The 27,314-nt window shown below is 43.9% G+C and overlaps 9 protein-coding genes across 17 annotated transcripts in view; 4 read left to right on the forward strand and 5 right to left on the reverse strand.

Moving 5' to 3' along the window:
- Positions 1-289, forward strand: part of LOC104801190 (putative cyclin-D6-1) — a 1,770-nt gene extending 1,481 nt beyond the window's left edge. The window contains exon 6 of the mRNA XM_010524345.2: positions 2-289. Coding sequence (XP_010522647.2) covers positions 2-164 — 163 coding nt within the window. The 3' untranslated portion in view covers positions 165-289. The remainder of the gene's footprint in view (position 1) is intronic.
- Positions 290-1,083: 794 nt separating this feature from the next.
- LOC104801192 lies at positions 1,084-4,441 on the reverse strand. 3 transcript variants are annotated; one of them, XM_019201055.1, is made up of 6 exons: positions 4,287-4,441; positions 3,618-3,840; positions 3,369-3,502; positions 2,044-3,253; positions 1,803-1,949; positions 1,084-1,731 (listed from the first exon to the last, which is right to left on the reverse strand). In XM_019201055.1, exons 3-6 carry the CDS (start codon positions 3,417-3,419, stop codon positions 1,091-1,093), a joined length of 2,049 nt encoding a protein of 682 aa, XP_019056600.1. In that variant the 5' UTR covers positions 3,420-3,502; positions 3,618-3,840; positions 4,287-4,441; the 3' UTR covers positions 1,084-1,090. The 3 variants fall into 3 exon arrangements, with proteins under 3 accessions (XP_019056600.1, XP_010522649.1, XP_010522648.1); XM_010524347.1 differs by having other exon boundaries at positions 1,084-1,713; positions 3,618-3,901; XM_010524346.1 differs by having other exon boundaries at positions 3,618-3,901.
- A 1,365-nt stretch (positions 4,442-5,806) lies between these two features.
- On the forward strand, positions 5,807-9,865 carry LOC104801193 (G-type lectin S-receptor-like serine/threonine-protein kinase At4g03230). 3 transcript variants are annotated; one of them, XM_010524355.2, is made up of 10 exons: positions 6,234-6,299; positions 6,487-6,558; positions 6,665-7,408; positions 7,497-7,979; positions 8,098-8,241; positions 8,339-8,547; positions 8,632-8,842; positions 8,918-9,155; positions 9,267-9,417; positions 9,509-9,864. In XM_010524355.2, the coding sequence occupies exons 3-10, from the start codon at positions 6,688-6,690 to the stop codon at positions 9,815-9,817; spliced, it is 2,466 nt and encodes an 821-aa protein (XP_010522657.1). In that variant the 5' UTR covers positions 6,234-6,299; positions 6,487-6,558; positions 6,665-6,687; the 3' UTR covers positions 9,818-9,864. The 3 variants fall into 3 exon arrangements, with proteins under 3 accessions (XP_010522652.1, XP_010522656.1, XP_010522657.1); XM_010524350.2 differs by adding an exon at positions 5,807-5,894 and having other exon boundaries at positions 6,001-7,408; positions 9,509-9,865; XM_010524354.1 differs by having other exon boundaries at positions 6,211-6,299; positions 6,487-7,408.
- Positions 9,866-10,325: 460 nt separating this feature from the next.
- On the reverse strand, positions 10,326-24,070 carry LOC104801200 (xyloglucan endotransglucosylase/hydrolase protein 9). 2 transcript variants are annotated; one of them, XM_010524364.2, is made up of 5 exons: positions 24,051-24,070; positions 11,436-11,632; positions 11,223-11,323; positions 10,940-11,133; positions 10,326-10,849 (listed from the first exon to the last, which is right to left on the reverse strand). In XM_010524364.2, exons 2-5 carry the CDS (start codon positions 11,581-11,583, stop codon positions 10,444-10,446), a joined length of 849 nt encoding a protein of 282 aa, XP_010522666.1. In that variant the 5' UTR covers positions 11,584-11,632; positions 24,051-24,070; the 3' UTR covers positions 10,326-10,443. The 2 variants fall into 2 exon arrangements, with proteins under 2 accessions (XP_010522666.1, XP_019056517.1); XM_019200972.1 differs by lacking the exon at positions 24,051-24,070 and having other exon boundaries at positions 11,436-11,651.
- LOC104801199 (spermatogenesis-associated protein 20) lies at positions 12,266-17,671 on the reverse strand. 3 transcript variants are annotated; one of them, XR_002023684.1, is made up of 16 exons: positions 17,236-17,517; positions 16,864-16,936; positions 16,732-16,753; positions 16,373-16,451; positions 16,253-16,285; positions 15,946-16,094; positions 15,662-15,818; positions 15,229-15,469; positions 14,808-15,049; positions 14,435-14,698; positions 14,222-14,332; positions 13,863-14,087; positions 13,593-13,796; positions 13,316-13,492; positions 12,819-13,227; positions 12,266-12,738 (listed from the first exon to the last, which is right to left on the reverse strand). XR_002023684.1 is itself a non-coding variant. In XM_010524361.2 (15 exons), exons 1-15 carry the CDS (start codon positions 17,515-17,517, stop codon positions 13,039-13,041), a joined length of 2,448 nt encoding a protein of 815 aa, XP_010522663.1. In that variant the 5' UTR covers positions 17,518-17,671; the 3' UTR covers positions 12,746-13,038. The 3 variants fall into 3 exon arrangements, 2 of the variants coding, with proteins under 2 accessions (XP_010522663.1, XP_010522664.1); XM_010524361.2 differs by lacking the exon at positions 12,266-12,738 and having other exon boundaries at positions 12,746-13,227; positions 17,236-17,671; XM_010524362.1 differs by lacking the exons at positions 12,266-12,738; positions 17,236-17,517 and having other exon boundaries at positions 12,746-13,227; positions 16,638-16,753.
- LOC104801198 (GRR1-like protein 1) lies at positions 18,051-20,337 on the forward strand. The gene is made up of 3 exons (XM_010524360.2): positions 18,051-18,661; positions 18,870-19,362; positions 19,444-20,337. Exons 1-3 carry the CDS (start codon positions 18,201-18,203, stop codon positions 20,224-20,226), a joined length of 1,737 nt encoding a protein of 578 aa, XP_010522662.1. The 5' UTR covers positions 18,051-18,200; the 3' UTR covers positions 20,227-20,337.
- LOC104801197 (rRNA-processing protein FYV7) lies at positions 20,361-22,776 on the reverse strand. Its single transcript, XM_010524359.2, has 4 exons — positions 22,412-22,776; positions 21,734-21,846; positions 21,106-21,469; positions 20,361-20,600 (listed from the first exon to the last, which is right to left on the reverse strand). The coding sequence occupies exons 1-3, from the start codon at positions 22,575-22,577 to the stop codon at positions 21,173-21,175; spliced, it is 576 nt and encodes a 191-aa protein (XP_010522661.1). The 5' UTR covers positions 22,578-22,776; the 3' UTR covers positions 20,361-20,600; positions 21,106-21,172.
- Positions 23,719-25,170, forward strand: LOC104801195 (protein NETWORKED 3A). Of its 2 annotated transcripts, none has more exons than XM_010524357.1 (3): positions 23,719-23,834; positions 23,934-24,030; positions 24,301-25,170. In XM_010524357.1, the coding sequence occupies exons 2-3, from the start codon at positions 23,946-23,948 to the stop codon at positions 25,002-25,004; spliced, it is 789 nt and encodes a 262-aa protein (XP_010522659.1). In that variant the 5' UTR covers positions 23,719-23,834; positions 23,934-23,945; the 3' UTR covers positions 25,005-25,170. The 2 variants fall into 2 exon arrangements, with proteins under 2 accessions (XP_010522659.1, XP_010522660.1); XM_010524358.1 differs by having other exon boundaries at positions 23,937-24,030.
- LOC104801194 (momilactone A synthase) lies at positions 25,093-27,072 on the reverse strand. The gene is made up of 4 exons (XM_010524356.1): positions 26,932-27,072; positions 26,710-26,796; positions 26,055-26,376; positions 25,093-25,732 (listed from the first exon to the last, which is right to left on the reverse strand). Exons 1-4 carry the CDS (start codon positions 26,949-26,951, stop codon positions 25,256-25,258), a joined length of 906 nt encoding a protein of 301 aa, XP_010522658.1. The 5' UTR covers positions 26,952-27,072; the 3' UTR covers positions 25,093-25,255.
- Positions 27,073-27,314: the final 242 nt, after the last annotated feature.

A 27,314-nucleotide genomic window follows, 5' to 3' on the forward strand; every position in this document is an offset into this window, starting at 1 on the left:
GCTACAACGCAATGCAAGAGAGAGAGAGCGAGGAGGAGAACGAGGGAAGCGCAGATACGGCAGTAAACGTACTTGACCAGAGATTTTCGAGCTCTGAAAGCAACAGGAGCTTCACGACTTTGGATTCTCCACCGAAACGGAGGAAGGCTAGTGGCCGTTGTTAGAAAGCAAGGGGCGGTCCATCCAGACATATTTTCAGTTATGCAACACTTGCCATGAATTCCCCACTGGTCCCATTGACAGGGACACTTGCTGTCTCTCTCCATTAGTCTCTGCTTCAAAAAAAAAACAACCAAGTTGCCCTCCACCAATCCAAGAAAGTGAGGACGATCAGCACAAGAAAACAACAAGACAGAAACTCGAAACCCAGATCTTGTCAACCATTATGTTCCGTCATCGTGTTTAATATCGCCGCTTAGTAGTTTCTGCATTTGTAAGATAACATTGTTCTTGCATTCAAAAAAGAAGAAGAAGAAGCTTATGAGCATTGGTGGTAACTCTAATATATAGTAATACAACTGGCAATTACTGAAATCAATCAGTATTAATTTGGGTTTCAGTTATTGATGGTTCACAAAAGGAAATACAAGTATTACAACTTTCATAATGAACGTTCCTCACCTGAGACCATATGGATCCAATTTGCCAGAATCTCTGCTTCTGTGATATGCAACATCGGACCACTTCTTCTTGCATTACTTTATGCTTCTTTCAGTCCATATTGCAACTTTGCGGACCAATTCTGTTCTAAATCATATGTATGGGCCGATAGAGACCTAATGGGCCTGGACCCAACCAGGCCCATTAACAACCATTATGCCACGTCAAAGACGAACTACCAGGAGCTAGATCCACTAAGCGCCGCAGTGGACCACGTCAGATCACACTAACTCATCAAGACATCAACATGGTTTTTCAGACATATTATTGAGAAGAGGCAAAGCCAATGAATCAATGCTTCTAAATGTTTTTTGGAGATGTATTGCAGACAAAACACAACATGAACTCGGACAAGGAGAGAAGGAATAGCCTCACAAGATTCCATCCCGGCAACAGGGTAAGATCTCATTCTCATATGGCATGGCTTCAGTCAGAAAGCTCCCAGAGTCCCTTCACTTCGGCTCCTTCGCATGGAGAGTTCCGATCTGAGGTTTGATAATCTACTTTCAATCGCAGCGTAATGAATCTCGTACGCAGCAGCAGCAGGAGTAGACCCTTTTAGTCCGGCCGGTGGAAGACGGCTGCTTCTGTCCCTGGACCTCTTCTGTGAAGCTCCAGCCTGAGTCCTGCGAGCAGCCATGGATGATGAGGGCTTATGCCCTTTTGCTGCACCGAGGTTACTCGTCATGCTGCTCTTCTTGAGCTCTGATCTGTGGCCTCGCTCTAACTGATGGCTGCTCACTCCAACACGGCGGCGGTCCGACGCACCCTTAATGGCTTGCCGGTTGAAGTATGCCAATTTCGGGAGGATACCCAACAGGTACTTTTTCAGTTGCTCGTCTCCTACGTTCTTCTGGGCAGGGTTACCTTCCAAGCTTATGGCCTGAAGTGAATTGTAGTTAGCAGCGAGCTGGCCTAGACCTTTGGCCGTCGAGATCTTGTTGAAGCGTAAATCCAACACAGTTAGCTTTAACAGACGATGGAGGCCCTCTACTTCACTGATTTTGTTCCCAGCTAGGTATAGTTCCTTCAGAGAGGAACAAGAAGCCAGGCCTATGTTGACACCAGAAACTGCGACTTCAGATTCAGACACTATAGTGTATGATGACTAGAGAAAAAGGATAAAACAGAGCAAGACATACCATGACCAATCTTTAGTATTCGGTTGTAGCTCAGGTCTAGTATGCGAAGCCGGGCGAGCTCACGTAGGCCCTCGATAGTTGCTATACTGTTTTTGGACAAATTCAGTACATGGAGTCCCCGAGGAAGAGCACCTGCAGTGATCCTAACTGTAGCGAGTATAAAGAGGGATTATATTATTAGAAGACAATTTAAGCAAAACACAAAAACAATCAGAGGATAAAATCAGGAGAGAAGTACAACCTACTGCATTTCCTGATAGATTAAGCACCCTCAGGCCAACAAACGCACTGAGGAATGGAATCACGACCAGGCCATGATTCACCAGATGTGCCGTGGTAGAAGAGGCACTTAAAGAAGATATATATTTCTTTGTGCCTTCCATTCCAGGATTTAACTTGAGATCTACCTTAGCAGCTGTCGACCCATTCAATGCAATGTGTTGTTCCCTATATGTCTCATCATCATAGTCTGTTGATTCATCCACTTCACCGGGCAAGCTGACATGTTGAAGGTCATTAACCCACTCCTCAATGCGCTTGATTTTAAAATCCTTGCTTGGAAATTCTAGTCGTTGATTCGATGATTCTCCCTGATGGGGTTCTCTTGATTTCAGCTCATCTGTAGCTGGTACTATCCAATCTTTTGCCAAGGAAGAATAACCATATGTATCATAGCCATCGTCCATGAAATTTTCCACACTGTTACCTCTGGATTTATGCATACCATGATCCTGACCTTGCTCTTGCCTCGCCTCTGTACCAGTCTCAAGGTCTGATTTCTCCCTGTGATGCATGTCTAGGACACGTAGGTCATCAGAAGATCTAAAGTGACCAGATGAATATTTGAAAAGAGAAGCTCTTCCTGATGCGTGTATGGAGTCAGCAATATTAGGCGTTGAACTTGATCTCACCATCGCTGGTGATGTGCGAGGCATATGGCTGTTTGAATCACCCGCTTGTTCACCAGACAAAGATGAATCTTCCAACTGATGGTTGTCTTTATCAGCACGATGAGGATCACCAACAGAGAATGATCCATTGACGGCTTGATCTGAATTTAGAGGAGCTTTCTGATATAGACTAGACGGGCTTCCTTCTACTTGCTTGCTACTGCCGGGTGCTACAAAACAATTTCGTTTAAGATAATCTGGAGAAGTCATGCGGTCTACCCCATCATCTGTACCATTCTCTGTGGCATCACTCCCATCCAAGTATAATACATCCCCATGCGACTGACTTTTCATGAGATTCATTACCTGATGTATCTCAATATCACGCTCAAGATTGATGTTGGTCTTAATGTCCTCAGATTTCCAGTCACGATCTTTAAAACCAGTGGGTTTGCTGTTTCCATAAACAGAAGTGATGCTTCCCCCATAGATGACAGAGCTCAAGCTTTTAGAAGTAAATCCGTCTTCTTTGACTCGTTCTGAGAAAGCCTCCAAGGTTTTCTACATCACCGTAAAAAAATGCTATTAACAGCTTCTCGTGGGACAAAAGGAGTATCATCTATAGAATGCACAATAAAGGTCATAAACGACAAGAACCAGCGGCCCTACTACTCACCTTAGATTTGTGCTGATGGGCGTCTGTGTTGAAACATGAAAACCTGACCATTTTTGTCTCATTTAACAACTACTACTACATCCTAGAGCAGGGGCCAGCTGAACAGCAGATAAGATTAAACAGAAAAACTTCACCTGAACATGTTCTTCCTCTAGTTAACATCCGCAAAATAGAAACAACAGAATCGAGTTTATGCTTGCGAAAACAGAAGTTTCTTTCCGGCTTTAAGGTTATATGCTGAAAAATCACCTTAGCCGTAATCAATGGACAGACCCTCTGAAACACGACGGAGCCTCCATACTATCGATGATGCAGATTTCCTAGGAAGGCACGGTGAATTCACCACCTCGAGACCACCCCACACCCGCTCAGAGGTGCGAGAAGAGTCAGACTTTGCGGTAGCGGCCAGAGTGAAGAAGGATTGTTCAAACTTAAGAAAACCTAGCCTCCCACATACAGACGAGTTGCTCACCTGATGGAAAAGAACCACCGAACAAAACCACCGAACACCCCGAGTTTCTGAAAAATCAAAACTTTGTGGAAAAAAAAAAACAATCTCAGAGGAAGAGAGGGAAACTGGATTGGACAAACGATGTCGATAATCTTGTAACTTTTATGGTAAACGCCGCTCAAATTATATTCACATAAAGTGTGCGAAGCCAAACGACATTGTTTGTCTGACAAAATCTAATCAGCAATCAAACAAGAGGCGCCATAACCAGCGGTGCATTCCAATGGCGCAGACAATACGAATTGCTTATTACACGTAAACGGTACATTCCAATGGCACAGACAACACGAAACCGGGATAGACACCACGGAAAACGATGCACTCGCGTAAACTCGCAAGAAACAAACGCGAAATCTCGCGACAACGAAAATTGGTAGATCGAAGGAAAGGGGAGGAATAGAATTTACCAGCGGGCAGAACCAGATTGAATTCTCGGAGATTCGGAGGAGAAACACCGAAATCAGCTGCAAAGGATCAAATTTGTACAACGAAAGACAGGCGCGGATCCACGTTTTACTTGCCCTAACGAAGTCTTGTTCAAATTGAACCTACCACACGTGTCTGGAAATGGACCAAATGGTCAATGGCTCTGATTTTCCCATGTGGAAGTCCTTTTAGCAAAAATTCTTGTGAACCGGACCGGTTTGTCGGTATTAAACCGGACCCTTGGTGGGAATAACCCGTCTATGCATATTATGGGCCATTACTAGTCTGTATTGGGCCTTATTATAGCCCGCAATTTCTAGGCCTCTAGCCCGATTGGAATGCAAGAAGAAAGAGAATCGTCGTCGTCCTCTGACTCCTCTCTGGGACCGTAAGTACCGCCATGGCTTCGGTTTCAAAGTTGCTGCTCACTGCGGAATTGCCATGGCCATGGCTTCTCAAGCTCCCTCCCTCTTCTTCTTAAGCGTATCACGTTGTTTTCTTCTGGGTCTCGTCGAATCTTTTTCTATGTTCTGGTGAAAGGGATCTCTTTTCCGCCATGATTATCCTGGTACCAGAAGCTTCTGGCTCCTCTCTTGTGAAGGGTGTGAATGGTGTGTCTCGGACTGGGAATGAGGTTTTGACCCTCAAAGTAAAATTTGAATCTTTGGGCACGTATGTACTGAATAAGCGACCTCCAAATCGACAAATTTCGCCGTCCATCAAGCGTGAGGTAGAAGTTCTTGATTGTGTCTGAAAGCTGCTCATTTAGTGCATCAAAATCTGATCACGCATCTCGACTGCATCTTATCTTTGTCTGGCTGAACAAAATCTAATGTTGTATGCATGATTCTAGGAAAAGATGAGAGCTTTCTGGTTGTATGCTATATGGTTCCTTGTTATTATGCCTTAAGATTACGTTGTCATAGTCATCTTGATTGCTCCTTTGTATGTCTGAGTTTGCAGTGAACTCTTGGAAGACGAGGAACTTGGAAGAGGTTTGCCCATTTTGTTTAGAGAAACCAGTCTGAGCTTTTGTCAGATTCTTCAAAAGACTGTAGCTTGAGGAAGTGATTGAGCATAACAATTGTGTCTGAGAGTAGAATAGATGGACATAGTTTGCATCGTATCTGGCGAACCCTTTTCGTTTAACCAAAGAGTAAAGCTGCCTAAAACGCGTTGTCGTTTTTGCTTTACACGAACTTTTAAGGTGAAGATTTTCAAAGACAAAAGTCCTTCACTGTCAAATGTCAAATCCTCGAATCTCTCAATGAATGCGGAAATGCTGGTTAAAAAGATGGCGGAGGGTCCACGGAGAGCCACTCTATTTCGAAAACACCAATGTGGGCAACGACCTTGACTTCTTATTCCCACCACTACCACTGTCCCTTTCCCAATAATTCACATGTAGGTACCCTCCCTATCTTTTTCAACTGCACTCTATCTTTGTTTAGTAATAAATGATAACTTGTGCTCTGTTTATAGATCTGTAACTGAAACTGTCTATATTGGTGTGTGATCTTTGCATATATCTATGCTGAAATTGACATATAGCGAGTATCTGCTTTTCTTGATTTGCTTCAGATGGACAAGTGAGTCTTTTTCTGCTCTCTTTCTTGGAAGCTTCTTTTATGCCAATCTTGGGAACATGATTAGCTGCGTCCCATAGCAACTTTTCTTCTTTTTTTCTTGGTCGAGGTGGGGCATTCTTTGATGTTGAAAGTCATCACGTGGTGAACTTTTCGCCACCTTTGAATCCTTAAGAACAAGACAGAAAAAACCAGATGAGTGATACGGTCTGTTGGAGAGATGCTACTCTCTGTCTTCTTCTACATCTTTTTCCTGGATGTTTATCGGTTAGATTGCTTTGCTGAAGACACCATAACATCATTGAACGATACATTCATATATGACAGCCATGGAGACACTCTTGTTTCAGCTGGCCAGAAGTTCGAGCTCGGCTTCTTTACTCCTAATGGAAGCTCGGATGGTAGGAGGTACGTGGGCATATGGTATTACCGTTTGAATCCACTAACTGTTGTATGGGTCGCCAACCGTGAAACGCCACTTCTGGATTCCTCTGGCTTTCTCGCTATCGCGAAAGATGGAAATCTCAGGGTCACTGATTCAAAGGGAAGAGTGTATTGGGCCACCAGTCTTGAATCTTCTTCTGTTTCTGAGCAGAGGACGGCGCAGCTGATGGACAATGGCAACTTTGTGTTGAAGAACGGAGATGATGAAGCTAATGAGTCAAAGGTAATGCTTTGGCAGAGTTTCCAGAATCCTACCGACACGTTTCTTCCAGGGATGAAGATGGATGAGAACATGACATTAACATCATGGAAAAGTTACGACGATCCAGCACCAGGCAACTTTTCTTTCGAGATGGATCAAGAAGAGGAGAAGCAGTTCATCATTTGGAAAAGATCACTGAGATACTGGAAAACTGGAGTGTCAGGTAAATTCATCGGGTCGGACGAGATGCCTTACGCCATTTCCTACTTTCTTTCCAATTTCACAGAGACGATAACTGTGCACAATGCCTCCGTGCCACCTCTATCAATATCTCTGTATACCGACACAAGATTTATCATGAGTTCATCCGGCCAAGCTCAATACTTTAAGTTAGACGGTGAAAGGATATGGGGACAGATTTGGGCTGAACCTAGAGATAAATGCAGCATCTACAATGCTTGCGGGAATTTCGGTAGCTGTAATAGCAAGAACGAGCAGATGTGCAAATGTTTGCCAGGATTCAGACCAAGCTTCCCAGAAAAATGGAATAAGGGAGACTTTTCTGATGGATGCTTCAGAGAATCAAGGATCTGCAGTAAGGATGGCGTCGGAGACATGTTCTTGAATCTGAGTGTGGTGGAAGTGGGAAGTCCAGACTCAAGATTCGATGCCCACAATGAACAAGAGTGCAGAGCAGAGTGCCTGAACAACTGCCAATGCGAAGCTTACTCATACGAAGGAGCTGATACACGTCAAATCAACAGTAATGGCCGAGCTGCATGCTGGATTTGGCTAGAGGATCTCAACAATCTCAAAGAGGGTTACTTAGGTAGCCGTAACATATACATCCGTGTGGCAGTTCCTGATATAGGTAATATTGTTTTGGTCTTGAACTTATCACGTGATATTTATCAATCTCATCGTTCAAGGCATTTCTTAATACACCATAAATTCTGCAGAGTTGACAAGTAGAGATTGTGAGGCATGTGGCACAAATACGATTCCGTATCCTCTTAGCACAGCTCCTGAATGCGGCGACAGTACATATCTTAGTTTCCACTGCAATATTTCAACTGGCCAAGTCATTTTCGAAGCATCAGGCCGTTACTACAATGTCACAACCATCAATCCTGATGCACACGGGTTTTTCATCAAGACAAAAGATGCAGTTAACTGCAGAGCTGGAACTCAGATGGAAAGAAGTTTGGAGTTAAGCCCGTCTTTGCCTTTTCATGTAACGGGTCATTGCAACGAAGACATGGTCACAGGTGGAACTGAAGTGGAGATACAGTGGGATCCTCCTCCCGAGCCAACTTGCTTGTCTTCTACAGACTGTAGGGATTGGCCTAACTCCTCTTGCAGTGGAATGGGAGATGGGAACAAGCGGTGTCTCTGCAATCCAGATTTCCAATGGGATGGATTCAATCTGAACTGTACCCAAGGTAACAATGACAAAACCCAATTCAAAACTTGTATTACAGAGAAATGTTCATGGTTTTTTTAAAATTGGATGTGAGTTGTACTGTCTGATTAATGAAGTTTCTTGTTCTGTTCTTGGAGGACAAACTGGTGGAAAAGGGCAGTATAAAATGCCTGTGTCTATGATCATTGCGGTGACATTTGCAAGTGTAGCCATTCTGGTCGTCCTGTCAAGCACTGTCACTTACATATATTTGCAAAGAAGAAGAGTTTACAAGGAACTAGGTAAAATACTCTTCTGTATGTGTCCTGCACCTTCTCTATCTTATTTTTTGTGCTGGAATCCAAATAACGGGTACATGTCATTCTTCAAATCCTGCAGAAGTAAACAATACAAGTATCCAAAGAGCAGTTAACTTATACGGTAGTGAGAAACACATCAAAGATTTGATTGACTCTGGACGGTTCAAACAGGATGACACACAAGGCTTAGATGTTCCATCCTTTGATTTTGATACCATTCTAACTGCAACAGCTAACTTCTCAAATGCAAACAAGCTAGGCCAAGGGGGATTTGGCCCAGTTTACAAGGTGAATTATAAATTCATATTTTGATCCCTTTTGGTTTGACAATTGAAAGGAAGGTTAGAATTTTTGTAACCGGTTTTTGTCCAGGGCAAGCTTCCCGGAGGACAGGAGCTTGCTGTGAAGAGGCTTTCAAGCTGCTCTGGACAAGGAATGGAGGAATTCAAGAATGAAGTTGTGTTGATTGCTAAGCTACAACACAGGAATCTTGTCAGACTTCTTGGATACTGTGTTGCAGGGGAAGAAAAGATGTTGCTATATGAATACATGCCGAACAAAAGCTTAGACTTCTTCATATTCGGTAAGTGGAACGCTGCCCTTTTTCAAAATAAATCTTTCTTGTGCTTTCCTAATGTAAAAGTTTGGATCTTTCAAGATCGAAAGCTGTGCAATCTGCTGGACTGGGATATGCGTTGCAAGATCGTTCTTGGAATTGCAAGGGGTCTTCTGTATCTACATCAAGACTCTAGGCTGAGAATCATACACCGGGATCTGAAAACCAGCAACATTCTGTTAGATGAGGAGATGAACCCCAAGATCTCTGACTTTGGCTTGGCTAGAATATTTGGAGGCAAAGAAACAGCAGCAAATACGAACAGAGTTGTTGGAACTTAGTAAGTTCCTTCCTTCACTCTTCTGGAGCCTGTAGGTTCTTGAGGCATGTTTTTTTTTCTGCATGAACTAAATTGGATTCTGGTAAACATCTTAGATTTTCTGAATTGCAGTGGATACATGTCTCCAGAGTACGCATTCGATGGTCTTTTTTCGTTTAAGTCAGACGTCTTTAGTTTTGGTGTGGTTGTGATCGAGACTATCAGTGGGAAGAGGAACACCGGATTCTATGAACCCGAAAAATCTTTAAGCCTATTGGGCTATGTAAGTGAACTGAGAATTTCCTTTTCGCTGCTGCTGTCTCTTCATACACATCTCAATACTAAACTTGCATGAGAAAAATCATCACTTGCAGGCATGGCATCTGTGGAAGGAGGAGAGAGGGCTTGAGTTGCTGGATTCGGTTCTTCAGGAAACTTGCAAGACTGAGGAATTCTTGAAGTGCCTCAATGTAGGATTGCTTTGTGTACAAGAAGACCCTAGTGACCGTCCAACCATGTCAAATGTTGTCTTCATGCTCGGTAGTGAAACCGCTACTCTTCCAACCCCTAAACCACCAGCTTTTGTAGTTAGGCGTTGCCCGTCTAGCAGAGCTTCTTCATCTGGCAAGCCAGAAACATGCTCCCATAATGAGCTTACCATAACTCTTGAAGATGGAAGATAGCAGCATTTTCTTTTTCTTTTTTTCTTTTTTTTTTTGTGCCTGAGAACTGTACTTACCACAGAGTTGAAATTTGATAATAATCTATTGAATTCTTCTTCTGCTTGATCAAGCCGAGCCATCTGCTTTCAGTGAATCATTATTTTATTCTGAATAGGCAGAAGATTGCAAAGGAAAGAGCAGTGAAGGGAAATTCTGCTGGCTATCTAACAAAACTGAACGTATTTGGAGAGACTATAAGGAGAGAGGGAGAGCTTCTGCTTCGACTTCAATGGAGGGAGATATTTGCACTGGAAGATGCCCTGAAAGACCCCATCTACTCATCTGTCTCCAGGTCGAATCTTTGCAGAGGCATCCAGACCGATGAGTCATCTGTTTCAAGGCCATCCCCATGTTTGAGCAGAAACATGGCAAGGCTCAGTTTCAGGTGGTTTAAGAACGCCTTCAAATCATCCTATTTGATCTTATCTCAATTGTCCGAACCATTTTAGTCTCCGAGAACAATCAGATATAAACAAGCATAGTTAGAAAGAACGTGGAGAATTGAACTAATAGCATCATAACATGAAGGTACATGTTTCTTTATCAGATGGGTTTCTCCTTCAGACAAGACAATTAAAGGCTATATACTACAAATGGCGATGGTGTTGGCACTCGAGAGGAGTAACCGGGAACCGAGTGGCATCGAAGCAGTAGTCATAAACCATGTGGTTGGCTCGAACCCACACGAGCTGATGACTCTGGTGAAGGCTGAGTTCAGACAATGTGGGCTCGTCCCACCAGAACCTCTTGTCATTGCTGCATTTGCTAAGGTCATTGGAGGTTGGACATTCGCAAGCATCGATCACAAAGCCCTTGTAGGAGGCGACAAAAGGGGCGTGACTCCAGTCTGTCTTGACCAGACCGCCTTGTGTTGCCCAATCGTCTGCGTTCCAGATCGAGCTGTACACTCCCATGGCTTGATCCTTTGCAAATGGAATCCCTTTGTCTTCAAGATTCTTGTGGACTCTTATCGGGGTTTCATCCACCATGAATCTGGTTTCATTTCCATGTTAATACTCAAAACGTGAGGAAGAAATGGCATGCAGAACAAGACATTGTGAGTGCACTCTATCTGAAACTTACACGACAATGCGTTGATTCCAGAGGATGGAATAGGTGTGGAAGTCAGTGGTGGGATCGAACCAGAGGTCAAGCCTCTGCTCTCTGTTCCCGACACCGTTCACGTAAATGTTGGTCTGTAACAGGTAGGGTTCACCAGTGGTGTTCCCCAAGAACTCGAAATCGAACTCGTTGTGATTCGGACCGTCTGATGACATCTGTCACAATATCACAGTCAAGATTAATCAAAAATCCATCTGGGTATGTGACAAAGAATCTAAGAACAGAGGAAAAAGGGAGTGGTTACATAGAAAGCAGTGACAGTGCCGGCAGAGTCGCCCTCGACGAGCTTTATCTGGATGGAGACTTTGCCGAACATGTACTTGCTTTTGGATTCAAACCCAGCTCCTGAAATCAATCATTTTAATCAGTCATTCCATTGCTAACACCAGAAGAATTTCAAAGCTGAGAGAGAAAGAACAAGAACAAGAACAAAGGGGGTCTAAGGTTTAGCATGTACCGGAGAAGTTGTCGAGCCTGAGCCCGATGACATCTCCTTCGTAGACGACGTGGTCTGTAGCCCAACTGGGTTGGTACAAATCTTCAAACTTGGCCCCAGAAACCACTCCACACATTGCCAAACACATCATCCACAAGAACCAATCCATACCCTCTACACTCCGTCAAGACTCTCTCTCTCTCTCTCTCTCTCTCTCTCTCACACACACACACAGACTCTCACTCACTGTCTATGAGACACAAGCCGAGCTTGAAGATAACAGTGAGGGAGTGTAGTGTATATAAAGGCGAATGAGCTGGCATCCAATGCCACGTTGGATTCGACGTGTGATTCGGGACACGCATTAGTGGACAAATCCCCACACCCTTTCAAAATCGAACACACATAATTGGGAAATGTAGCCGTTACTGTGCCTACGCTTTTAAACCTTAGCTGGCCCACACTCACACAGAGAGAGAGAGAGAGAGAAAGATGGGCATCCTTGGTACAAGAAAATAGGACAAGAATTTATGCTCCTATGTCCACAATCTGAGATCTCTTTCGTATAAATTTAAAAAATCTAGACTGTTCTCGGGTTCCAAATCTCCACACAGCAACAACAATATAAGTTTAATCCAACAAATGTGAATCAGACGCTACTGTCTTAAAGTTTGCAACTTTGTATTTGGGCATCATCTGAGTGGTAATGTCAGAAAGAAAACAATAATGGAGAAGAGATGAAAAAGAAAGATCTAAGCATTTAAAAGAATAGAGAGAGAGAGAGAGAGAGAGAGAGAGAGAAAGAGATGATAAATGCATGGAAAGCAGTGGGGACTAAGGATGGTAAAAAAGGATATGGGAATAAAATAGGACCATAATAATTTACAGCTAAGCAAGTTTCAGAATTGGATACAGCTGTCCACTTGGCTCCTTTGCTCAGAAAACATTGATTGTCATCATTTGTCAGATATCTAATCTCTCTCTCTCCTCTCCCTTGGTTTCTGGGAGTTTCTTTTTCATGTCTGAAACCGGATGAAGATCTGACGTCAGCAAATGAAATATCTAATCCATGATATCAATACATATGTACGTCCCCCAACGCTCATGTTTTTTTTCCTTGTAACATGTGACATTGTTTATCACTTTCCCCTCTTGTCTTCTTCTTCACGCCGCTTGTGAACCAGAATACGGACCAATGTCCGGTTTCGCGGAATAAACCGGACCTTCCGACAATGACCCGGTTCACGAGTAGCGTTTTGTAAAAGAGACCAGCTTACAAGAACACGATTATCCAAACACGGATAGATTCTCTTTGTGATTTCCACTGATGATGATGAGGACAGTATCAGGTATTGTCAGAACAGAAACCAAGCTTGCATGATCTGAGTGTATCAGTAATCTTACCACGTCATGAGAACCTCCTCTCTCCCAGCTACAGCTACAGCTACAGCTACAGCTACAGCTACAGCTACAGCTACAGCTACAGCTACAGCTAAGGTGCTACAGCTTCCTCTTTCAGCATTTTTCTTTGTAAAGACTTAACCAAAGCTAATGCGTCACTCTTGTTCCTTGCACCGCAAGCAATTTCTTGCAATGACCTTTGAAACCAGTGCTTCTTTCAGTTTTACTTGGCGAGAAGCTCCGTGAGAGAATTTGGATCATAAACGGGAGGGCTACAAGTGAAGTTTTGGCAGACAAGAGCCACTGCTCTGTCTCCACCGGCATAGTTGGTCCTTGCAATGTCTGCAATGTTGATGTTGTGCTTTTCCCAGAACTCCATGTCCACAGAACTGGAAGGGTCGATGTGAATCACCTGCCATTCAGGGACAAAACCCGGAAAATAAAACCCTCTTTCAAGTGTTACGAGAGAGAGAGAGAGAGAGGCAGCACGTGTTTCATACCGTTTTATTTGGATCGTAGACTGAATGCACTGCAGAAAGCATGTTGCAGAGTTCAGAGGAAGGCTTACGACCAACCAACACGACTTGCTTCCTCGCCGGGACATAGAGCATGTCAGCAGCACAACACATCAATGGCACTGCCACTGCCATCTCTTTCAATCTCCCCTCGAAAACCGCCTGCAGAACATTTAGACATGAGATGGTGCTTTGTAACATGAATGAAGCTCTCTCAACAAAAACGAGAAAGCGAATTCAGATTAGGGGATTGAGACAGAACCAGGAGACGTTCTGCAGTCTGCCTGTAGCGGTCAGATCTTTGCCCCGAGACCACGGAGGCAAACCTCACAAGGTTAATGGCAGAAACGGAATTCCCTGAAGGCTCTGCACCATCATGATCCTCTTTCACACGAAGGATAACCAAAGGGTCATGCCCCGGAGTATTGAAGTAGCCACCTCCTTCTTGGTCGAGAAACAACTCATCCTAGGATGAAATTCCAAGTCAGGTTTAACTCATTTTATGGAGAAATAGCTTGGAGATGGGTCTTGCCTGTATATCTTGAAGTTCCATAGCCCAGCTAAGCCATTCGATCCCGCCCCCACACTCGTAAAGATCAAGCAAACCCGAGATCAGGAAAGCGTAATCGTCTAAGAAGCCCGGGGCTTTGGAAGGACCCTTTCTGTAACTGCGTTGTAACCTGCGTGACTGCCCGTCGTAGAGATACCCTCTGATAAAGGAGGCCGCCTTCTCTGCAACCTCTATGTACTCCTCGGGCTGGAACCAGAATTTAGTTTCATCGACAAGAACTGAAAGTTAGCTAAGCCAGAAAAATTTACCAAAGCCAGATGGAAAAACTGATGGTAAAAGACCTGAATTGCTATGACAGCAAGACATGCATCCTTCATTACCTGACAACCGACAACTGGAAAATAGTATTTGGTGTTTTCCGGCTCACCCTTGAGGATCTTGGAAGCCCTTGCAAGAGATGAAATCGCAAGACCATTCCACGACACAATTACCTGGAAGAAATAAAAATCGAAGGATAATGTGCAAGAAACAGTAGAAGATATAAACTTAGATCAGGTATCCAGATGAATGTATTGTTCTAAAAGAAGGATTACCTTGTCATCTAAATGCGGCCTAGACCGCTTTGACCTGGCATCGAAAAGCTTTCTTTTGCATTCACCCAAAATCTCCGGGTACTTGTCAACCGAGAATCCGAACTTTCGGGCCATGGCAGACATGTCATTTCTCTCAATCAGCACATTCTTTCCCTTGAATTCATTTTGTGGGTCACTCCTGTTCGAGAGATCACAATTACCCATTTTCTTGACGTAGAAATGCTCCTTGAAAAGACTTGCATTCTCCCCGAGTACGTCATCAATCTTGAAACAAAGTACATAAAACAACAGGATCAGAAAAACACATGTCGTTTGATAGCAGATGGAAACACAAATGAATGCTTTGTACGAAACAAACTAACAAAGAAACAACCTCTTGGCTGGTCCATATATAGAATGCCCCCTCTTTCTTTCGCTTTGCACCTTCAAACTCGAGGCTGTCGGCATCCTCAGCCGAGAAAATTCCACCTTCGGTTCCGATCATTTCCCTCTTCAGGTAATCAAGGATGTCTCTGGATACATACGAATACATAACGTCCTTGGTGATGGAAAACGCATCCAGGTAGACATTAGCCAGTTGTCCTTGATCGTATAGCATCTTCTCAAAATGTGGAACTTCACCAGAAAATAAGAGAAATCTCCAGTTCAAATGTTTTCATCCGCTATATACAATCAACCCAGAAAAAGGCCGAATAAAAGTGAAAATACCCCCCAGAAAGGAGCAAAAAATTTATTTCCCGGCTGATAATTCACGGAGGATACAAATGACAACGAGCAAAGAGGTAAAACCTCACCATGCCAGCACTCATCAACGCTGTATCTATGAAAGCCGCCTCCTATATGGTCATGCATACCTCCATTTGCCATTCTCTGCAAGCTAAAGAAAACCATATCTTTGGATTCACCTGCCTCGCTAGCTTTCCCAGCTCCCTCCAGCTTTTCAGAATGATAAAGCATCAGCTGGATCTCAACAGGTCTTGGGAACTTTGGAGCTGATCCAAACCCACCAAACTCTGAATCATAGCTCTTAGAGAGCTGGAAGGGAGAAAAAGGAAAGACAGATGTATAAACAAAACTTAACAATTGCTACTTTCCTAAAAAAGGAAAAGTAGAAAATATACAAAGATTCATGTACCAATCAAAAAATGAACCATGCAATCTCACCCAGATATCCCAGTTTATTTTCTCTGTTAATACGTTCTATAAAGAGCAGAGTTAAACCCGTACTTGTTTAGCGCATTCCTGGAAAGCTGTCTGAGAAAGTCCATCAGGCAATTTCTCAGATTCAGCATTTGCAGATAAAGCTTTTGACAGCTCATCGAGCGCAAACGTGCCGCTCTTCACAAGCATATCCCTCCTATTGTCCCAAGCATCTTTCACCTTCCTGAAACCAGAGTCAAAGTAAAACATAGAAGCAATACCGGATCAGCCACAGGATGCTAATGTTAGATTATATACACCTTCCGACAGGAAGATCTGACATTAGATACCAAGATAAGAAAAGTTCTTACTTAAGGATAGTCTTGAACCCTGGTCTTCCATAATTGTCATCAGGGTGAAAGTAAGTTCCACCCATAAATGGCTTCAAATCGGGCGAAAGGAAGACAGACATTGGCCACCCTCCACCACCATACAGAGCCTGAACGAATGACATATAAACCTGAATAGGGCCGAAGAAAAAAACAAATCTGTAAGCCCTCAATCATTGTGAATATTCATATTTCAAGAAACTGATACAACTAGAACACACTAACACAAGTCTTTGTTCGAGACACCACTCGCAAATGGTAAATCTCATTGCAAGAAGAAACCTTTTACCTTGTCAACATCGGGCCTCTCTTCCCGATCCACCTGTCAGAACTTATATGTTAAACAAAAATGCTTCGACGGTAATATCAAGAGAACATGGTTGACAAGAAAAGATGACAACAGATCGACCTTAATACTGACGAACCAACCATTTAAGAGTTTCGCCACTTCTTCATCTTCAAAAGATTCCACCTCCATCACGTGGCACCTAACAAAGGCATTACATGAATGAAACTGAAATGTATGCTATTTATCACTTCAACATCTCTCTTCTTCTGCAGTTTTCTGCTCTACATTGGATTCCTAAAATTTACAAGACTTCTAAGAGATTTCCTCTCATGTACTATATAAGCAAAGGAAGGCATTTCAAAATGTATTTAGAATGTATACTGACAGATTCAGAGACTTTAGGTTTCAGGTTGAAACCCTTGTTTCCAGGCAGTAAAGTAAACATAATCTGGAAATCCAGAAGGTTGTTGAAGCCTCACCAGTGACAGGTACTGTATCCAACTTCAAGATTTCACACAAAAACACAACAAGGAAGACGAAGCAACTTAGTACCAAGATTCAGGGAATGTCAAGGAAACTCGAGACATAAGATCAAGAGTGCAGTTATCTACTCGATAAGAAGATGGGCACATCTCTCTTCCGTGCTTCTGCGAAAGCTTCTTCCCCCCACGGATACCAATCAACCTGTTCGCCAAACCATGAAACGAATTCGAATCAGGAACAACTGTGATCACACAAAAAATTCGATTCTTTAAGCTAAAAAAATCGGTTCTTGAAGCTACAATCACGCCAAAACTCGACTATAATCGCATAATGACATTTAAATTCTGCAGCTTCGGATTACCAAAGTCCGAATTACAAAACCTAACTCAGATGATCAACCGAATAACTTGTTTCTGCTCTGGGGGGTGGGTTTTTGCCTCAACCAAACAGAGAATTGAGAAAGACCAATCCTTTAGCGCAAAAGTAAACAGAGCAATTACCGGATTATGGGCATGCTGAAGAAGGTACGGGCTGTGTTCGGCGGCGAGACGATTGGTATGCTTATGAGAACCGGATGAGGTCGAAGACGAGGTCTCCTCCGCCATGGCTAAGACCTTAGCAGAAGAAATGGGTCTCGAGAGAATCGGAGAGAAAGGGCGAGAAAACGAAGGAAAATGCGTACGGACACGATATCTAGGGAAGGAAGACGCGGAAGCGAATGCGACAGTGTGAGAGACGAAGCGGTGGAGAGACGAAGAAGACAGCTGAAGCCGTTTCAACATTTGGATAGAAAGGAGACGTTAACCGGTGAAAACGACACAGCTTATTGGGAACTGTCTCGGCTAAGGCCGCGAGAAATCGCCATGCGAGAGGAGCTTCAGACACATCTTAGCCTCGTTGGGCGTGCTTGGTACCTGACACGTGTGAAGCTACGAGCACTGAATCCGTGCGAGTTTTAACAGTGAGGCGATGATGACACATAACTATGGACTTATCTTATATCGTATAATAATTTTCATTTTTGGTCCGACATGAGATGTGACCCATTGATATGAAATTCTCTGTCCTATCATTTTCAAATCTCTTATCATTTTGAATTTTGTAACTTTCTATTCGATTGCAATATTTTCCTAACCACTGATGGTTTCAAATCTCTGTCTATGTAACATTTAAATTGGACTTTGCACAACCACTTTGGTTGTTAAGTAATTGCTAAATATAATTAACCAAAAGATTAGGCTATTAAAAATTAATTAATACATTAAGAGGATAACCTCACATGGACTCAACTGATGAAAGTCCAACCGCATTAATGTCCACATGGACCTTGTCTCCTCTCTGTCTCCATCGCCATTGCTATATATACACGCAAGCTTCACGGCTCATAGCTCATCACTCTTTCACCTTCCCTCTCTGAATCGTATAGACGTTCCGAATCTTCGATCTTGTTCATCGTTTCCCAGCAATGGAGATGGGTCCCTCGTTTCCCGCCAAGATCCTCGAGCATATCTTCTCCTTCGTTAGCTCCGGCGAGGACCGCAACGCCATCTCCGCCGTCTGCAAGTCGTGGTACGAGATCGAGCGGCAGAGCAGGCGCCGGATCCTCGTCGGAAACTGCTACGCCGTGAGCCCCGCGGCTGTGACGCGGCGGTTCCCGGAGCTCCGGTCGGCGTCTCTGAAGGGGAAGCCCCACTTCGCCGACTTCAATCTGGTCCCCGATGGCTGGGGAGGCCACGCGCTTCCGTGGATCGCAGCGTTCGCGGCGGCGTACCCGTGGATGGAGGGGATCAGGATGAAGAGGATGGTTGTAACCGACGAGTGCTTGGAGATGATCGCTGAGTCGTTTCGGGATTTCAAGGTGCTCGTCCTCTCGTCGTGTGAAGGGTTCACAACCGATGGACTCGCCGCCATCGCCGCTAGCTGCAGGTGAGCCGACTCGTCCTGGTTAAACTCCACCGTTTCTCCTTGTGAAAGCAGAGGAATTTGAAATGAACTTAAGAGTTTAAGGCAGATGAACTGACTTGAAACTACTGTAAGATTGTCGGATTTCCATATCGAATGTGTTTCATATGATAGATCTTGATATAACTTGTCTGAAAAAGCAGTGATATGGATTTTGGTCTCTCTGATGCAGTAACCTGACAGAGCTTGACGTGAGCGAGAGCGAAGTGGAAGATCTTGGAGGAGACTGGCTCAGCTATTTCCCCGACACATGCACTTCACTTGTCTCTCTCAACTTCTCTTGCCTTGAATCTGAAGTCAGTTCCTCAGATTTAAGACGTCTCGTGGCTCGGTCTCCCAACCTCAAGTCTCTTGTCCTAAACCGAGCCGTGTCTCTTGACCACCTCAACGAGTTACTTCGTCGTGCACCTCAACTCACTGAGTTGGGCACTGGCTCGTTCTCTGCTGAGCTCCAACCTCATGCCTTGTCAGACCTGTCAGAAGCGTTTTCGGGTTGTAAGGACCTTAAATGCTTGTCAGGTCTTTGGGATGTTATCCCTGACTATCTTCCAGCTCTTTACACTGTTTCATCTGGTTTAACTTCGTTGAACTTGAGCTACGCCACTATACGCAGTCATGATCTCGTCAAGCTTCTTAGTCAGTGCCCGAAATTGCAGAAGCTATGGGTGAGTTCTACATCTGGACATATGTTGTAGGTTTTTGGTCCCATTGTCTTGGATCTTCAACTGAAAGATGTATATGTGCAGGTGCTGGACTTCATAGAAGACAGTGGCCTCGAAGCGGTCGCATCATGCTGCAAGGACATGCGAGAATTGAGGGTGTTTCCATCAGATCCGGATGCTGGTGAAGTAGATGTAAACCTGACGGAACAAGGCCTCGTCTCTGTCTCTGACGGCTGTCCGAATCTCGAATCTGTTCTCTACTTCTGTCGCCAATTTAGCAATGTGGCCATGGTGACCATAGCACGAAACCGTCCAAATCTGAAGTGCTTTCGCCTCTGCATAATGGAGCCATTTGCCCCTGATTACCAAACCCTTGAGCCGCTCGACGAGGGATTCGGAGCCGTAGTCGAACACTGCAAAGATCTTCAGCGGCTCTCAGTCTCGGGCCTCCTAACGGACAAGGCCTTCGAGTACATTGGACGACACGCCAAAAAACTCAAGATGCTATCGGTAGCATTCGCTGGAGAGAGCGATATGGGGCTCCGACACTTGTTGTCAGGCTGCGAGAATTTGAGAAAGCTCGAGATCAGAGACTCTCCCTTCGGCGACGAGGCCATCTTGGAGAATGCAGAGAGACTAGAAACAATGCGATCCCTTTGGATGTCATCATGCCCCGTAAGTTTCGGGGCATGCAAGCTCCTAAGCGAAAAGATGCCGAGGCTCAATGTAGAGGTCATCGACGAAAGGGGACCGCCAGAATCGAGACCAGAGAGCTGTCCAGTAGAAAGGGTTTACATATACAGAACTGTAGCTGGACCGAGAGAGGACATGCCTGATTTCGTCTGGACATTGCACAAGAATCCATAGCTTCTCCAGCCACCTTACTATACTTTGTTTTTGTTCTTGCCTTTCCAAATTGCAGTATGTGCTGTTTATTTTTATAAAATAGTTCTGAAATTTCCCAATAACCTTCTGAGACATACTGCAGTATCCGTCAGATATAGGCCAAGCATAAAAAAGAATCTTACAACTGAACATCTTGACAAGTGACTTAGAAAACAGTGACAGAACATCTTTTGTTCCGAAGACTTAAACTAACCAGATGCTACAAATGTTAATCCTAGTAGTATCATCTCAATTAACTGGAGATAACAACGATTTACCAGTTTCAACAATGGATTGCTTCTTCTTCTACAACCAGAACTCGGATCACAAAAGGGCATGCAAATGCATCTTCCTTCCTGATTTTGCTGTATCCAGACTAATACCAATCCAACCCATTACGGAATTTCCAAACCGAACTGAACCGTTCGGTATCCTTAATTTTGTACCGTTCGATTTTTATATACCGAACCGAACCAAAATGAAGTTAATCGATCTATTTTCAATGGAGAAATACCTTGTCAAAGAGGGCGAGATCGAGATCGACGATGCTGAGGGGGGATTGACAGGGAATGCCGGCATTGTTGAACATGACATCGAGTTTCTCGTGGCGGGATACGGCGAAATCGACGGCGTCGGAGACGTCGGATTCTCGGGTGACGTCGCAGGCGAAGAAAGATGCGTCGGGACCGAGTTCTCGGGTGGTTTCTTGACCGAGTCGAGTTCTGATATCAGCTATCACAACCCTTGCGCCGTGGCTGATGAACGTTTCTGCAGTTGCTCTGCCGATCCCGCTCGCTGCCCCCGTTATCACTGCCACTTTGCCTTGCAGCTTCTTCCTTCACCGTGCTACTTAAACAAGTCCTGCTGAAATCTTCGTCATTGTATCGACAGGGAGACAGAGACTTGGTCATGTGGTTCTGTTTCAGTCTCAATGGTTTTCGGAAGAGTTCTTGATTGATTCAAGAAGATGCTCTATCCTGTATTTCATGAGAGGCTGACCATGTCTGGTCTTTTTCAGCATCTTCCCCTTCGCTTCTTTCCTCCGTGCTTCGGCCTTTTCTCTCGCTTCCTTCTTTGCCTGTATCATGGCTTCTCTCTCCGTCCTCGCTTTCTCTAGTTCCTCGTGTTTCTTTCTGTACACCTCCTCCAAACTGACTTTGCTTTTCGATCTCCTCTTCTGCTCATCAACCTCTACCTCCCTCCTGTCTCCGCCTTCTTTGTTGCCCTGAAAACATGCATACACAATTTGTACGCATTAGTATGCCAATGCCGATAAACAATTCTACGTGATCTACAAAAGTTAACGCATCTGTAGATGCCAGCATATACAAGGATATCTTTGACAGATACCAGCAGCAAACTCAAAAGCAAGGCCACAAAGACTTTTGAGTGAACCAGAAAGAGAACAAAAGACAGACCAACAAACAGGAAAGGGGATCAATGAATTTATAAAGTCAAGTCACTGCCACTAACTATAACGAGGCGATACCTCAAAGACTCTTTGACGAGACGAGGACGCGTCATTTTCCGGATTTTGCTGCTTCAACGTCTTCTTAAACTTGCTCACATATTTAGCGTTCTTGTAGAATTCCTTTTGCTTCTCTGGCAATGTGCACAAGGAACACAGTTAGGTTGGGGAAAAGAACACGAATTCGATTACGGGAAGAGCTTTAAGAGCCGCATTCTTCATCAAAATAGTTTGGCTCCACCATTCATTGCCCAAAAGGAATGCAAAAAGCTGATAAAAACATCTAGCTTCGGATAATCATGAGAACCATCTTTTTAACCTAAGGAGTTCTACTATCCCTGGTGCTGGTCGGTTATGGAGTAGAGAGCAAGTTTCCGTTCAAGCTATTTTAGCAGGTTCCAACGCTTTGGTCAAGCTCATAATGTCGGTGGTTCAGTGTACAGGACAAATCCAGCTTAAAAGTTTGGACAATGAGAACAAATCCAATAATGCAATCCACAATATACCAAGTCCACAACAGAACCTATTTGCGGCAGAAGCCATAGAACCCTGCATGAATCCCTAAATCCCAACTCTAAAACCTAAACCCAAAAACAGCAAAAACACGGTAGCTATATTCCGATACAAAGGGATCATCATTCCTCAAAAAAATCAAAAAGAGAAATCTTTCGGAATTGGAATGAGAGAAGAACATCGTACTGATCAAAGCAGGATTGTAGCGACCGTTCGCCGACTTCAAGTTGGCGAACGTTTCAAGAGAGAGACCGCCGCCTCCCAATCTCTTCATGTTCTTCTGCATCTTCGTGAACTTGGCGCTCTTCGTGTCATCTACGTCCTCTTCGTCTCTTTGATATCTTCCCTTCATCTTTTCGACTAATCGCCCAACAAAAACCCGGAAAGAGAACTTCGAAACACTGCTCGACCGATTAAAATCAGAAAGGGGCAGAGAAATCGCGAAACCTAATTGGGGATCGGAAACTCAGATTGGCTGGGCCGGTGCCACCGACAGAGCTAGTCAAGGTCCCGAGGACGTAGAGAGATCAAACTAGGGCTCCTCGTTTGGTGAAGGCCAAATTTCACTGGAGTTCTTATAAAAGCCCAGACGGAGACCTGACCTATGGATAGCGAAACCCAAATCCTTGGTACAGACCAAATAAATATCTTTTTATTGTATTTTGTCATTTATTCACTTGGGCTTTCAGGGCTAATTGTAAATACCAATAAAATACCAAAAGCCCGACTTTTTCTAATGTGGGCTTACAATTATGACATGAGGCTGAATTCTTGTAGGTCGGTCCAAAAAAATGATACAAAAAAATATTAATCACCTGGATGGCACTGTCATATATTACAGTATTTATACTCTACAATACATGAGATAAAAATAAATGTTTATGTTTACCAAAATTAACAGATTGTGTTGTTATTTTTATATGATTACATAAAAATTGTATATATAAAATAGAACCAATTTTTTGTCAGTAAGATGGGCGTGGGAAGTGCGCCGAGGAGTTTCTCGACCGTTGCGTAATTCCGTTCCCGAAGGCCGCCCACTTGGAGATGCCCACCCACTTTTTAACGTTGTATCTGTCAAAAGCTTGTATTATTCCCAAACTACCCTTTGTTTTTAAAATATTTAGAACCATGGTAAAATAATTTAAACCAAAAAAGTAAAGAAAATGATAAAACCATGGTCTGGTAGGGATATCTCTATAGATTTCCACCAATAAATGTATTCTTGAAATAAATTTATTTTAGAATGATTGAATCTCGTAAATCAGTGAATATCCATACATATTATATTTTCTTCCAAGTCTAGGAGTAGGAGATAGGATTTGGAGGGGTGAAAATGTAATTTCGAGTAGGAGAATGTAGGCGGAATATCATACCGCCACCTCATCCACCGCTTCATGCGATGTCGACACGTGGCGACATGCGATTGGTTCTGTTGTAATCTCAACAGTAAAAGAGCTTCTTCTACTTAAACAAGTCCGAGGCTCCTTAAAACTGCTCTGAACCTCAGAAGAAGGCCGACAACAGGAGGAGGACGGAGACAGAGACCGAAGACGACGCGAGGGGAGGAGAGATACGAGGCCGCTTAAACTCCGCGTGAACAAGCTTGGTAGTTTTCTGAGTCGATCTCTAGTGTTTCCTTGGGTTTCTTCGTCTGGTTTTGTAATGGATGAGTACTGATAAATTGCGTATACTGTGTTGGGTGAAGAAGAAGAAGAAGATGGAGAATGGAACATCAAAGTGGTGGTGGATTGGTAATCACAACACCTCCGATCTCTCTCCATGGCTTCGCTCTACTCTTTCAGGTACCTCTGACGATGAAAACCTCTCTCTCTCTCTCTCTCTCTCTAAATCACTGCAAGGGTAACATTAGTCTTCATATGGCTTATCATCTACGGGTTGAAGTCAAAGTTTTTGTCTTTTGTCTGGATTTGTATGTGTTTAGACCGAGATTTATGTTGCAAATTACTTATGAATAACATGTACAGCAAGCAAATCTTGTCATTCGTTTTCAACGATTGGGTCCTGAAACTCTCCTGAGTTTGACGTTATCGTTGTATTGATGAAAATTGCAGAGCTTGATGCAAAGACAAAGGCGATGTTGAGGGTGATAGAAGAAGATGCCGATTCCTTCGCGGAACGGGCAGAGATGTACTACAAGAGACGACCAGAGCTCATCTCCAGGGTCGAGGATCTCTATCGCACGTATCGCTCGCTGGCTGAGAAGTACGACCTGGCTAGGCCTCCGCACAAACACCCTCCTCCTGAGAAATCACCACACGCGCCCGACACTCCTAAAGAACCAGCCGGTGATGAGGAGGAGGAGTCGTCTTGGACAGTGCATGCTCCTGAGACTCCCGAGAAATCGACCTGTAAGAACGGGGCTTGGTCGTATGCATCTGAGATCGAGGAATATGCTCAGTCCGAAGTGGACGATGGCGAGGGCGAGACCGATGACGAGAGCAGTGTGGATGATGAGGATGATGATAGTGATGGTGATGAGATGACGAAGATGGAGGAAGAGGTGGAGAGGCTGAGAGACGAAAACAGGGTTTCGAAAGAACTGATGAGGCAGAAGGATGAGGAGAAGAGGGAAGCGATAAGGCAGCTGAGTTTGGCAGTGGAAGTTCTTAAAGAAGAGAACTCGGAGCTCAAGAAACGTGTTTCAGCAGCTGCGAAGCAGAAGGAAGCGTCTCCATGGAGACAACTGTGGGGTCCATTTGAGTTCAAGAAGCTCAAGGAAGGGTTTCTTGGAAGAAGACAGCAACTGGGCTTCTAGGATCATAGCTTGTGAATCTGAACAAGAAGATTATACTCGATAATACTGTACTATAAGAGCTAGTTGTGTGTGTAAAGGGAATGTCTGATAGTCGAAACATTTAGTGTTTCCGTTCGCGCATGTTGTGTAACAGTTAGATCTTTCAGAACATGAATCTGCTTTGAGACTGAATTCTTTCAGAACGGAAACTAAAACCCATCTGAAGATTCCAACATCTATTACAATGGATCCAAAACATGAATCCGAAGCCGTTATTGCGGTGCGGGAAAATTCAAAGTCCTCATGGCTGTGAGCCCTCCATCCACCACCAGGTTATGCCCATTCACGTACTTGGAATCGTCGGAAGCGAGGTAGAGTGCGGCGTTAGCCACATCACTCGGCTCGCAGATCTCTCCGTCCAACACCCCGGCGCCCTGAACCATCCGAACGAGCTCCGAGTCGTCGAGGCCGGGGTAAATCTGCCTCATCTCCTCCATCACGAACGGAGTTGCGATGGCGAACGGGGAAACGCAGTTGACTCGGATACCGTGCTTGCAGAGCTCGGAAGCTGTCGATCGGACGACTCCGATGACGGCGGATTTAGACACGCTGTAAGTGTGCTGCGAGAGCCCTCCGACAATGCCGGTAACACTCCCGGTGCAGATGATGGTTCCGCTTCTTTCGGGGATCATCACGCGAGCTGCATGCTTTATTCCCGCCATGACTCCCCTTACGTTCGTGTTCATCACCTGTCATAGAAAACATGCAATCTCCATCTTATAATATGGACATTATGTGAATAATTATGGAATTCATATACTCATTCGGTTTAGTTCAAATTAAATATAATCAGGGCTTGATTTTAATATATTGGGTGAGTGTACGAAATTATATCATTTATATTTTATGATGGATGAAATTAGTTAACGAATTATCGCCAGTTACAAATACCGTACGGAATTTCCAAACCGAACTGAACCGTTCGGTATCCTTAATTTTGTACCGTTCGATTTTTATATACCGAACCGAACCAAAATGAAGTTAATCGATCTATTTTCAATGGAGAAATACCTTGTCAAAGAGGGCGAGATCGAGATCGACGATGCTGAGGGGGGATTGACAGGGAATGCCGGCATTGTTGAACATGACATCGAGTTTCTCGTGGCGGGATACGGCGAAATCGACGGCGTCGGAGACGTCGGATTCTCGGGTGACGTCGCAGGCGAAGAAAGATGCGTCGGGACCGAGTTCTCGGGTGGTTTCTTGACCGAGTCGAGTTCTGATATCAGCTATCACAACCCTTGCGCCGTGGCTGATGAACGTTTCTGCAGTTGCTCTGCCGATCCCGCTCGCTGCCCCCGTTATCACTGCCACTTTGCCTTGCAGCTTCTTCCTTCACCGTGTTGAAAAAACCAGGACTGAGTCACTCACGAGTCACCGTCACTTTTTTTTTTCTTTAACTGTTGTTCTATTCGATAATCCAATTATAATTACAGTCATGATCTGGATAAATACGGGCGCCGTCCAAAGCCAAAAAAAAAAAAATCATGTAAAAGTGGGGGAATTGATTTGGGGAAAAGGGGTAGATACCGTAAGGGCAGAGTATTCTTCAAAAAAAAAACTTTTTTTTTGTGGGTAGAGGGAACCGACAAACAAACCAAACAGGGTGACAAATAAAGAGGAGAAAGGTAATGATGTCTGAAAATTATTGGTGGGAGAGACTTGCCTTGGAGGAGATGCAGAGGAAGAGGAAGAGAGTCCATTGCTAAGCCCCCATGAAAACGATGATCTCCTCCATATTCTTCCATTCTTCCTGTTCTCTCAATCACCATATATATATATATATAACCCACCACCACATCCACACACACACACACATATATATATAACAACAATAATATATATATATATATATACACACACATAGAGAGAGAAGAAGAAGAAGAACCTGAATCCAATCCTCAACATGCCCCTTGCTCGTAGCTCCTTTGTTCAGTTTCTGCAAGTTTATGCCAGAGAGAGAGAGAGAGAGATTTAGAGAGACTCGGACATGGGAGAGAGAGAGAGAGAGATCGTAAAAGGACAAAATCTAAGGGGGGGGGGGGGTAATTGGACCAATCTCATGCAAATTCCAGCGAGAAGTTGGATCTTTCTTGCTGTTTGTTTTGTTTTATTTTATTTTATAATATATCCTTCATTTTTTTCTCCTTTTTCTTAAAACTACATAGTGATAATTGTGTCTTCCTTAACATAATTTAAATGCTAATTTATCGGACGGTAACTTAATTCTTTTTAGTTATACTTTTTTTTTAATGGTAAATTAAGTATATT

The sequence above is a fragment of the Tarenaya hassleriana genome, unplaced genomic scaffold (assembly GCF_000463585.1).
Source record: "Tarenaya hassleriana unplaced genomic scaffold, ASM46358v1 Cleome7, whole genome shotgun sequence".
NCBI classification, from domain to species: domain Eukaryota; kingdom Viridiplantae; phylum Streptophyta; class Magnoliopsida; order Brassicales; family Cleomaceae; genus Tarenaya; species Tarenaya hassleriana.

Excerpts from the sequence above, each read along its gene's own strand:
- LOC104801200 (XM_010524364.2), bottom strand. The coding sequence starts at position 11,583 with ATGGATTGGTTCTTGTGGATGATGTGTTTGGCAATGTGTGGAGTGGTT. Across the intron at positions 11,324-11,435 it reads CAGGCTCGACAACTTCTCCG|GAGCTGGGTTTGAATCCAAA; the intron begins GTACATGCTAAA and ends GATTGATTTCAG. Across the intron at positions 11,134-11,222 it reads GCACTGTCACTGCTTTCTAT|ATGTCATCAGACGGTCCGAA; the intron begins GTAACCACTCCC and ends ATATTGTGACAG.
- LOC104801199 (XM_010524361.2), bottom strand. The coding sequence starts at position 17,517 with ATGTTGAAACGGCTTCAGCTGTCTTCTTCGTCTCTCCACCGCTTCGTC. Across the intron at positions 15,050-15,228 it reads CGTTGATGAGTGCTGGCATG|TTCCACATTTTGAGAAGATG; the intron begins GTGAGGTTTTAC and ends TTTCTGGTGAAG. Across the intron at positions 13,228-13,315 it reads TCTACGATCCAAATAAAACG|GTGATTCACATCGACCCTTC; the intron begins GTATGAAACACG and ends CCTGAATGGCAG.
- LOC104801194 (XM_010524356.1), bottom strand. The coding sequence starts at position 26,951 with ATGTTGAGGATTGGATTCAG. Across the intron at positions 26,797-26,931 it reads ATGTTGAGGATTGGATTCAG|GAAGAATGGAAGAATATGGA; the intron begins GTTCTTCTTCTT and ends TTGAGAGAACAG. Across the intron at positions 25,733-26,054 it reads ATCTCGCCCTCTTTGACAAG|GTGATGAACACGAACGTAAG; the intron begins GTATTTCTCCAT and ends TTTCTATGACAG.
- LOC104801192 (XM_019201055.1), bottom strand. The coding sequence starts at position 3,419 with ATGGTCAGGTTTTCATGTTTCAACACAGACGCCCATCAGCACAAATCT. Across the intron at positions 3,254-3,368 it reads CCCATCAGCACAAATCTAAG|AAAACCTTGGAGGCTTTCTC; the intron begins GTGAGTAGTAGG and ends ACGGTGATGTAG. Across the intron at positions 1,950-2,043 it reads TCTATCAGGAAATGCAGTAG|TTAGGATCACTGCAGGTGCT; the intron begins GTTGTACTTCTC and ends TACTCGCTACAG.
- LOC104801193 (XM_010524350.2), top strand. The coding sequence starts at position 6,112 with ATGCTACTCTCTGTCTTCTTCTACATCTTTTTCCTGGATGTTTATCGG. Across the intron at positions 8,843-8,917 it reads CTTAGACTTCTTCATATTCG|ATCGAAAGCTGTGCAATCTG; the intron begins GTAAGTGGAACG and ends GGATCTTTCAAG. Across the intron at positions 9,418-9,508 it reads CTTTAAGCCTATTGGGCTAT|GCATGGCATCTGTGGAAGGA; the intron begins GTAAGTGAACTG and ends CATCACTTGCAG.
- LOC104801195 (XM_010524357.1), top strand. The coding sequence starts at position 23,946 with ATGGAGAATGGAACATCAAAGTGGTGGTGGATTGGTAATCACAACACC. Across the intron at positions 24,031-24,300 it reads GCTTCGCTCTACTCTTTCAG|AGCTTGATGCAAAGACAAAG; the intron begins GTACCTCTGACG and ends TGAAAATTGCAG.
- LOC104801198 (XM_010524360.2), top strand. The coding sequence starts at position 18,201 with ATGGAGATGGGTCCCTCGTTTCCCGCCAAGATCCTCGAGCATATCTTC. Across the intron at positions 18,662-18,869 it reads GCCATCGCCGCTAGCTGCAG|TAACCTGACAGAGCTTGACG; the intron begins GTGAGCCGACTC and ends TCTCTGATGCAG. Across the intron at positions 19,363-19,443 it reads CGAAATTGCAGAAGCTATGG|GTGCTGGACTTCATAGAAGA; the intron begins GTGAGTTCTACA and ends GTATATGTGCAG.
- LOC104801197 (XM_010524359.2), bottom strand. The coding sequence starts at position 22,577 with ATGAAGGGAAGATATCAAAGAGACGAAGAGGACGTAGATGACACGAAG. Across the intron at positions 21,847-22,411 it reads CTACAATCCTGCTTTGATCA|AGAAGCAAAAGGAATTCTAC; the intron begins GTACGATGTTCT and ends GCACATTGCCAG. Across the intron at positions 21,470-21,733 it reads CTCGTCAAAGAGTCTTTGAG|GGCAACAAAGAAGGCGGAGA; the intron begins GTATCGCCTCGT and ends GCATGTTTTCAG.